We start from the raw sequence: 10,158 nt of genomic DNA on the forward strand, positions 1-10,158 counted from the left end.
TGACGACACGAACAGATTTAGATTTAGTAAATAATAAAGGTAATCATTTTTTTTATTTTATACAGAATTTAAGAATACTATTTTTATTTTCGTAGACTCAAAATTAAAACTACATGAAAATACAGACCCAAAAGTTTATTTATTAGATAATTTTATACGGAATTTAAAAATACTATTTTTATTTTCGTAGACTCAAAATTAAAACTACATGAAAATACAGACCCAAAAGTTTATTTAATAGATAACATAACTATTGGTCAATATAAATCTGAACATCGTACTGTAGCTGTTCTCCTGGTTGAACAGCGTCAACACGTAAAACCACATACTCCTTTCCATATCCACCTTCTTCTATAACTGGTGTACTAAAACTTTCATTTATATCGGTAATCTAAAAAAAACACAAGAATTAAAAATAAAGATACGGAGTGTGTATGTACGGAAATCATTACCTGAAGGCAAGTGATTGGAGCATTAAAGAAACCCGAGCCTGGAATCCGTACATGGATAACTCTTCCAGTTAATGTGTTGTGGTAAATTAGGGACCGTCTAAAAAAAAGCATATGTCACCTTTCCTGTAAATACTTATTCTATTATGCTAGTACAAATAAGTTATAATTAAAATATATTTTTGGAGTTTAAATATTATTCTTATAAATGTTTACCAAATTATTAAACAATGATGACCATTACTTACTGGTGGCTGGTTTCTGGACACTTGTTATAGTCAGTTGCACTGGATGGCGAAACTGCGATCAATACTACTATTGCTACCAACAATAATGTTTTAAAAATATTTAAAAACATGTTGACTTTAAAATAAAAACTGTGCTTTACAGAATAAATATGGTTGTGTTTAATTACGCTTTAGAGTAGTGCCTGTATATATACTAAAATATTATAGGGGGGATATCTAAAACATGAAAATTTAAATAGAGTTAATCTCATTTTTTTCGGGGAATTTCTCTGTATTGTGGCATTATGCAATTTTATAATATATTTGGTTGCGTTATGCTGATCTGAGACAATAATTAAATATATCTGAGAATTATATCTAAGTAGATTATTTTGCAAGAAAATATATTACAGATAAAAAATATCTCCATAATCCTGCGTATTTAATCTATTTTGTCCGCACTTCCGTTATACAAAAACAAAATTTTTAAATATTATTTTCTATAGTATTTACATACACTATTCAAATTAATTACTAACTAAATGGGAATAAGCCACAATTAAATGTTAAAATACGTTTATTGACGTTTCAATTTCCACTTCGGAAATCGTTCTCAAAATACAAACATTAGTAAATTAAACAAATTTTGTTTTTTGTTACTTAGTGAAAAATTCTTCTAATAATTTAATTTTATCTGACTCATCTATATTGACAATTCAGACATACATTATACATTTTAAAGTAGACGACTTTAAAATGATATTGCCAATATTGTTGAGTTGCGTTCCTGGGACGACTTTACTTATAAGATAGTTCATTTGATTACATGAAATCAACTTTAACTTGAGAATATCCATTAGAAAAGATCATAACATGTAATTCGTCTTTAAAAAGACAAATACATGCCATGATGACAGTAAAATTCTCCTGTTAATGATTCCATAGTAAATTATGAGGGAAAAACCAGGAAAAAACCTCATAATACTATCCCGATATAGTAATTATTTGATCGTGCATTTAGTTTACCTTCAATAAGCACCAAATTCCTATTTTATATGTTTGTTATTTAAAAAACATAAATGATGTATTCTCTATATGTTACTGACTTACCAATACTGGTATTTTCCTTTTAATAACTTCCTCTTTCAGTATGGGTAACCAGATCCTACTACATTCTGCCGAGGAATTGTAAAAAAATGCCGATGGTAAAAAGAGAAAAATCAAAGAAGCGGCTCTAATTATGCTAAATGAGACCAATTGTGTCGCGAATTCCTCGGCAGAATGTAGTAGGATCTGGTTACCCATACTGAAAGAGGAAGTTATTAAAAGGAAATACCAGTATTGGTAAGTCAGTAACATATAGAGAATACATCATTTATGTTTTTTAAATAACAAACATATAAAATCGGAATTTGGTGTTTATTGAAGGTAAACTAAATGCACGATCAAATACTTACCATATCGGGATAGTATTATGAGGTTTTTTCCTGGTTTTTCCCTCATAATTTACTATGAAATCACTAACAGGAGAATTTTACTGTCATCATGGCATGTATTTGTCTTTTTAAAGACGAATTACATGTTATGATCTTTTCTGACGGATATTCTCAAGTTAAAGTTGATTTCATGTAATCTAATGAACTATCTTATAAATAAAGTCGTCCCAGGAACGCAACTCAACAATATTGGCAATATCATTTTAAAGTCGTCTACTTTAAAATGTATAATGTATGTCTAAATTGTCAATATAGATGAGTCAGATAAAATTAAATTATTAGAAGAATTTTTCACTAAGTAACAAAAAACAAAATTTGTTTAATTTACTAATGTTTGTATTTTGAGAACGATTTCCGAAGTGGAAATTAAAACGTCAATAAACGTATTTTAACCATTAATTGTGGCTTATTCCCATTTAAATAGTAATTAATTTAAAATGCCACAAGAAAATAGCTTCAGAACAACACTATTTAAAAGCAAGTTACAAAATCAAAAGTTGCATTTTAGGTATGACAAACGTACTGTTTACAGCATTTATTAGAGCCGAAACCTTCTGCATTTGAAACTATGTTATAAGTAATTAGTAAATTAGTAGTAAACTAAGTACATAATATTACATTATAAAGATTATTAGCAAAAATAAACCAATAACTTAATATAACTTAAAGTTGATTCCATATCAACTTTAACAAATAAAAGTCAACTACCTGAATTATGCCTGTATTTTAGTTTGCCACAATGTATCATCATCATCAATTAGCCTATATTTGTCCACTGCTGAACGTAGGCCTCCCGTAAAATTTTCCACCTATTCCTATCTTGTGCTTCTTGCATCCAGTTTGTGGTGATCCGCTTGCTATCATCCGTCCATCTAGTCGGTGGTCGTCCTCTGCTTGGATATGCCTCTTGCCTTGGTCGCCATTCCAGAATCTTTCTGGTTCATCTATCATCCGTTAATCTAGCAACATGTCCGGCCCAAGCCCATTTAGCCATGGATATTTTTTCCACTGCATCTGTGACTCCTGTTCTTCTTCTTATTTCTAGGTTTGGTACTTTATCTCTGATGGTAATACCTAATACTGATCTTTCCATAGCGCGTTGTGTAACTCTTATTTTATCTATTGTTCTTTTTATCAGAGTCAGTGTTTCTGCACCATATGTAAGAACCGGTAAAACGCGCTGGTTAAAAACCTTTCTTTTTAAACAAACGGGGATAACAGACTTGAAAATGTTATTCAATCTACCGAAGGCAGCCCATGTGAGACCTATCCTTCTTTGTATTTCAGTTATCCGATTATCTGTCTAAGCGAATCTCATGCCCTAGATACTTGTAAGGTAGCTTTATCAACTCTATCAGATATTAAAACTATGTCATCGGCAAATCTTAGGTGGTTCAGATCTTTCCCATTTATATTAATTCCCATGTTATCCTTTCGTTCCATTTGCTTGAACATATATTCAAGAACAGCTGTAAACAATTTAGGGAAGATAGTATCACCCTGTCTAATTCCACGTTCTATTCAAAACTTCTTGGTATCTTCATGAAGGCAGACACAAGCTGTGTCAGTTTCGTAAATACTTTTAACCAATGCGATATATCGGTAGTCAATGCGGCAGTCAGCCAATGCTCGAAGCATTTTATGATGATCTATAGTATCAAACGCCTTTTCATAATCTACGAATATAAGAAAGATAAGCTTGTTATACTCTGTACACTTTTCTATTAGCGTTTTTATAACTTGTAGATGATCATTTGTTCCGTATCTGGAGCGGAACCCAGCCTGTTCACAAGGTTGGTAACTATCCAGTTTGTTCACAAGCCGTTTTATTATTATCTTCATGAATAGTTTGTATGTATGGGAGAGCAAACTAATAGGTCTGTAGTTCTTTAGGTCTAAAATGTCACATTTTCTGTGCATTATGGTTATTATTGCATTATGCGACTGGGAGGGGGTTACGCCTCTTGTCAAACAAGTATTGAACATCTTTTTCAACACATTTACTAACGTTCCTCCTCCTTCTTTGATTTGTTCAATGACTATCCCATCTCCTTCAGGTGATTTATTGTTTTTCATCTCCAAGAGAGCTGATTTTAATTTCTCTGTTGTGATATCTGGGATGCCTTCTGAGCCTACATTTTGAACTTTTGGTATTTGATTGTGATCAGGATCTGGAAGTTCTTCTAGCTTATACAATTTTGAGTAAAAATCTTGAGCAATTTTTAAAATACCTGCTTTATTTGTTATAGTTTCTCCTTTTTTATTTACAAGTTTACAAATATTTTTCGATCCTTCAGTCATTTGTCGGCGCAGAACTTTTAAACTTTTATTTTTATTAATAGCTTGAGTTATGTAATCAGTGTTGTAATTTCTGACATCTTTTCGAATGGATTTTGTGATATCTTTGTTTAACTGTCTAAGTGATATAAAATTATCTGTGTATTTGTCTTTCAATTCTCTTTATTTGTGTATAAGATCTTTAGTAGCTTGAGTGAGTTTATCCAAAAATGCCACGATATATAGGGCTCGCCAAAAACCCCTATCTTAATTATTCTTTTAATAGTGAAATTTGAAGACAGGTAATTTATGGATGTTATTGTTCTTAACTAGTCATAACAAGTGACGTAATAATGATAGATGACGTTACAGAGCCACTGTTACCGATATTGCTCAATACGACTTTTAAATATTTACATAGACAGAAACAATTTCCATGGAGCAAAACGTTTTTTAAGAGGTACCCCGATTGTATTCTATCGAGGACTTTTTCAAGGAAACTTCTTTAGAAGTTTACAGAAACAAGTAATGTTCAAGATCCAAACGATTTAGTCGACCAACAATTAGTAATGCCAAAAAAATTGACATAAATAAAGAAATAGTAGTGAACCTTACTTCTTTTATTACTTAAGTTGCATATATTTGTAGAACCAGTCAAGAAACTATACACCGACTGTTGACAAAAAACAAATTTCGTTCATATAAATTAAAAATTGTACACTAACTTTTAGATGATGAGCATGACTGAAAACTAGAATTCTTTGAAAATATGTCCAATAAATTAACCAACAGCTAGATTACATAAAAACACATTTGTTTAGTGACGAAAGTACTTTTTCCTTTATAGGAAATGTTAACATACACAATTTGTAGTATTGAAGTGACACAAATCAACACGTTTTTCATGAAAAACATACTTAATTTTCAGAAAAAGGAAATGTTTGGCTAGGTATTTTGGAAAATTACATAGTTGTGCCTGGTTTTTTCAATGCTAACTTAACCGGAAAAGTGTATCTGGAAATATTGCAAAACCCAATTGAGCCTTAATTCTTGAAATCCTTGAAGATAATAAAGATACATTCGACAACTTGCAAATAACGTTTCAACAAGTTGGTCCTCCTGCACACTTTTATGATGCAATAAGACGTTACCTAGATGAGGAATATCGTGGTAGATGGATTGGACCATGAGGTTTGACAGATTAGCAAGCTCGGTCACTGAACTTCACATTATTAGATTTTTTTTTGTCGAGTTACTGAAATAGAAGGTTTAGGTTATAGTACCTGACAGTATTAATATTTTGAAACAGCAATTTGTTGAAGAATGTAGGGAAAATTCTTCCTATATATTTTAACGAGTACGACAAGGATTTCGCAATAGGATGCATTACTGTCAGGAGGTAGATAAAGTATATTTTCAACATATTTTTAACACTTGTTATAAGAAGTAGTTCTTAAATCTGTATTAATTAGTTATTTTTAATACCTTTAAAATAAGATATCCATTAGGTTCCATTTAAGTCACAGTGGCTCATTAACGTCATATATAACTATTACGTCACCTTACTAGTTGGAAAGCCTACCTCCGCTTACTATATCTTTACAAATTTCACTATTAGAAGCATAACCATTCAAAAGATACGAGAGAGGGAGGAGACTTTTGGCTAGCACTGTATAATAATTGTTAGGTCTTGTGTTTCCAATAGTCAACGTAATATAGAAACACATATAAATTTTAATATCGTCTAGATACCAGGCATATTGAAATCAGATCGGTGAACAAATTCGCCAGATCTGGGAGATCCATAGTGATTCAAACCAAAGATAGGGAAGATTACCTAAAAACAATTAGATTGCTGGAAGAGCATAAACCCAAAATGGGATTTCATTGTCTATCCTATAGACGCTGACAAACTTAAAAGGCTAGTCCTAAAAGGACTATCAGAAAAACTGACCCTTATATTATAATACTAGAAAAAATTAACGGCAAAGGGGTAGAAACAACCAGGGTAATAAATATGGTGTCAAAGTAGGCGGACAAGAAAATCTTTGATTTATACCACATGCGCATATACGTTGAGGAAGAATTTAAAATGAAGAAAAAAAAATGCGGCGTTTTAATTGCCAAAGCTTTTACCACGGCTCCAAGCCTGCCACTGCGGGTAAGAACATAATAGCAAAGAGTGTCCAACCAACAAAGAAGTAAGCTATGCCGAGACTAAGAAGAAGACAATCCCAGCCGTACCTCCTCCAGTCGCCACTCAAACACAAAACTAGACAATACAGGACGCAACTGCCCTAATTGCAAACTTCCATTCATATTTTAGCAACAAAATGATGGAGTTTGCCTCTATTATCGAGAGGGCAACGAAAGCAATATTGAACGGCAATGACGTCAGTTGGGCAAACACAACAACAATGCTAACACAACAGTCGTAAGATTTACGTACAGGGTCTTTAGTTGATATCTTTAGCAAAATAAATCTTCTGGATGAATTTGCAAATAGGCTAGAGCTAGACATCGTAGCTCTCCAAGAAACCAAATTAGTCGAACGGAAGAAAACAAAACTTCCAAACAAGTCAAAAAGAGACTAGAACACCAATAAGTCCCAACACGGGATGGTTTATTCACGATAAAAGCCACGATAATCCGGCTCATCACAGAAAGCAAAACCTTAGAATATTAAATATATTATTTAAGAAGACCTGAAGACCAATATTAAACGAAGACCTGAGTCTCATACTAAACCCAGAAGAACCCACGATAATCATCGGCGACCTAAACGCGAGATCTACGAACTGGTATGACATAACAACCAACAGAAACGGACGACTGCTGTATATTTCTCTTGAAAATAGACACAACACGTACGTAATTGGACCATTAGATATCACATGCTTTCACAGGATCCTTCCCTCAAACATTGACATAGCAATTTTACATAATATAGGGCAACAGCACGAAATTCATTCTGTAAATCAGGGCGACTAAACACAAAACCTTATCGTCTGGACCCTAGGCGCGACATATTTAAACTATCTTTAGCAACACAAAACAAAAAAAACAAAAAAACAAATTGGCCAAACTTTAAGAGAATTGTGAGCGAGAACATCGTTGTAACATACAATTACAAACGCCATCGATGCCAGGTCGAAAACGAAAAATATAGAAATAAAAAAAGAAGATTTAGAGACATTAGCGAAGAGCTAAAAGATATAATTAAAGAAAAAAACAAAAAAAAAAACAAAAACCTACCGGACAAACACAAGGGAGGACAAAAGGATTGCAAACGAATCAGATAAGAAACTCAAAAAAACGACTGCTAACCCATAGGAAAAACTGCTAGAACTATATCCAGAAATTAAACTCAAATAAGTCTGCTTTCTGGAAACTATCCAAAATACTTCGAAATGATAAAAAGCCAATACCTACTTTACACGAAGAAAATGGCATAGTACATACAGAAGAAAACAAAGCAGAAGTTATGAAAGACGAACTAGAAAGGGCTTGGAAACAACAAGCATCCCTACAAAGATTTAAATTTTACAGCAAAAGTAGAAATAGTTGCAAGAAGATTAAAAAGAAAAAGGAGCAGGTTGGGTATAACACATACCTCCCCGAAGAGATAAAATAACTAATAAAAATGACAAACGCAAAGAAAGCCTCAGGACAGGATAATATTATAAACAGAGCATTGAAAAATCTTCCGACGAGAACTATAGTATACGTATACGTAACCAACATCATAAACAGTATGCTTAGATTGAGATATTTCCCGGATAGATGGAAATAAGCTCAGGTAATGTTGATACCAAAACTAGGAAAAAACGGCGCTTTTTGACAAAATTACAGACCGATAAGTCTACTCTCTTTTGTAAGTAAAATTGCAGAAACCGTAATATTAACAAGACTTAACGAAGAACCGCGAGCGCTAGGCACCATACCGACGGTTCAATTCGGATTTAGAAGTGGACACTCATGAGAATTATATGACTAACTGAATTCATCACAAAAGGCTTTAAGGAAAAAAATGTACACAGCCGCAGCCCTCCTGGACGTCAGCAAGACATTCGACAGAGTCTGGCATCAAGGCCTGGTCTACAAAATGAACAACATCAACTTCAGTGAGGCGATGACATGTCTTCTTGCATCAGACCTAGCGAAGAGAAGGTTTAGAATTTGGTTAGAGGTAACCATATCCGAAGTCGGAACCCTGGAGGCGGGGTGCCGCTGGGGGCGGTATTGTTACCACTATCTACACAGTCGATACACCCAAAGAGCCAGGACCCCTGCTAAGTTTATATGCAGATGATACAGCCATAGCAGTCAGTTGGAGAAATCCAAATCTTGCAGCTAATCCTCTGCAAATAGCACTAAACAGATTCCAAAGATGGTGCATCGAATGGAAAAGAGTCCTAAAGCCTGAGAAAACACAGGCCGTTATGTTAAAATACAAAAGAAGTATACCAGATGGATAACTAACTTCAGAAAATAAACCCCATCGAGTGGGAAAACCAAGCTAAATATCTTGGAGTAATATTAGATAGAAGACTAAATTTAGATTAGATAAAGGATAGCTCTTCTCACTAAGAGGCAGAAAGACTAAACTGAGTTTCAAAACAAAAATAAGAGTCCCAAACAGTAATATACTACCAGTGCTCACATACGCATTAGTCTCTTGGGGGCATACATGCAAAACTAAGAGAAAGAAAATCCAGACCAACCAAAATCAAGTTACAAGGGACATATTGAAACTTCTTAGGTATGTACCTTTGAGATACTTGTACAGTTGTCAAAAAATAATTCTAAGAAAAATAGATAACAAAGCCTACGAGATATTCAACGGGCTCCGAAACCACTCAAGCAGAGTACTGAGAGAGCTAACGAACCACAATAAAAACGTAAGGATGGTACGTAGACAGCCAAAAGACCAAATAATTGGATATGGGGAAAATCAAGAATTAGATAGCCACACAGTAACAAACAAAGCAAAACAAAATAAAGCACGACAGAAAGCGACCAAAAAAAAACCCTAATGGTTACCGTGCATGGTTTTCGCGCGACATCTGCGGGAAAATTGTGAACACGGTGGGAATAAGCGGCAACTGGAGAGTGGGTAAGCAACTCTGGCGAGAGTGTACGCGACTAAGTTTAGTTTTTTAGTATAGTTATAAAAAAAAGTGTCTGCTTATATCACGACTTACTTGGACATAAACCAGAATTCTGCTACAACACAATTAAATAATCAATAATATAATAGATCCGACAGGTCTCTTATAACAGTCGCACTGGTGACCTAGGCCATTCAGGCAGAAGATTAAGTATATGTCTTTTTACGGAAAATCTGAGCGTCGAGGTCATATGCGGCATTCATGGGCTTGGTGGCCAGACCCTCTTGGGTGCCAAGCCGGTGAGGAGATTAAAATTTATTTTGCCAATTCGAATATGAATTCGAATATTCAAATTGATCATTCAATTGCGAATGAAATGGTGTTGTACAGACTGGGAAGAGACAGAGAACTTTTGACCACCATTAAAAGTACGAGCTGTTGCAGCTGATTAGGAAGGGTAAAATCGAAGGAAAAAGGAGTCATGGTAGACGTCAAATATCCTGGCTAAAAACATTCGCGACTGGACCGGGTTAAACACACAGATGCTCTTAATAAATGCAGAAGATAGAGGCGAATTTGCAATGGCTATAGCCAACCT

At 34.0% G+C, this 10,158-nt stretch overlaps 1 protein-coding gene across 1 annotated transcript; it reads right to left on the reverse strand.

Annotated features, from left to right (window-relative positions):
• Nucleotides 1-215: 215 nt before the first annotated feature.
• LOC140446736 (uncharacterized) lies at nucleotides 216-870 on the reverse strand. Its single transcript, XM_072539327.1, has 3 exons — nucleotides 698-870; nucleotides 453-549; nucleotides 216-391 (listed from the first exon to the last, which is right to left on the reverse strand). The coding sequence occupies exons 1-3, from the start codon at nucleotides 805-807 to the stop codon at nucleotides 251-253; spliced, it is 348 nt and encodes a 115-aa protein (XP_072395428.1). The 5' UTR covers nucleotides 808-870; the 3' UTR covers nucleotides 216-250.
• Nucleotides 871-10,158: the final 9,288 nt, after the last annotated feature.

The sequence above is a fragment of the Diabrotica undecimpunctata genome, chromosome 7 (genome assembly GCF_040954645.1).
Source record: "Diabrotica undecimpunctata isolate CICGRU chromosome 7, icDiaUnde3, whole genome shotgun sequence".
NCBI classification, from domain to species: domain Eukaryota; kingdom Metazoa; phylum Arthropoda; class Insecta; order Coleoptera; family Chrysomelidae; genus Diabrotica; species Diabrotica undecimpunctata.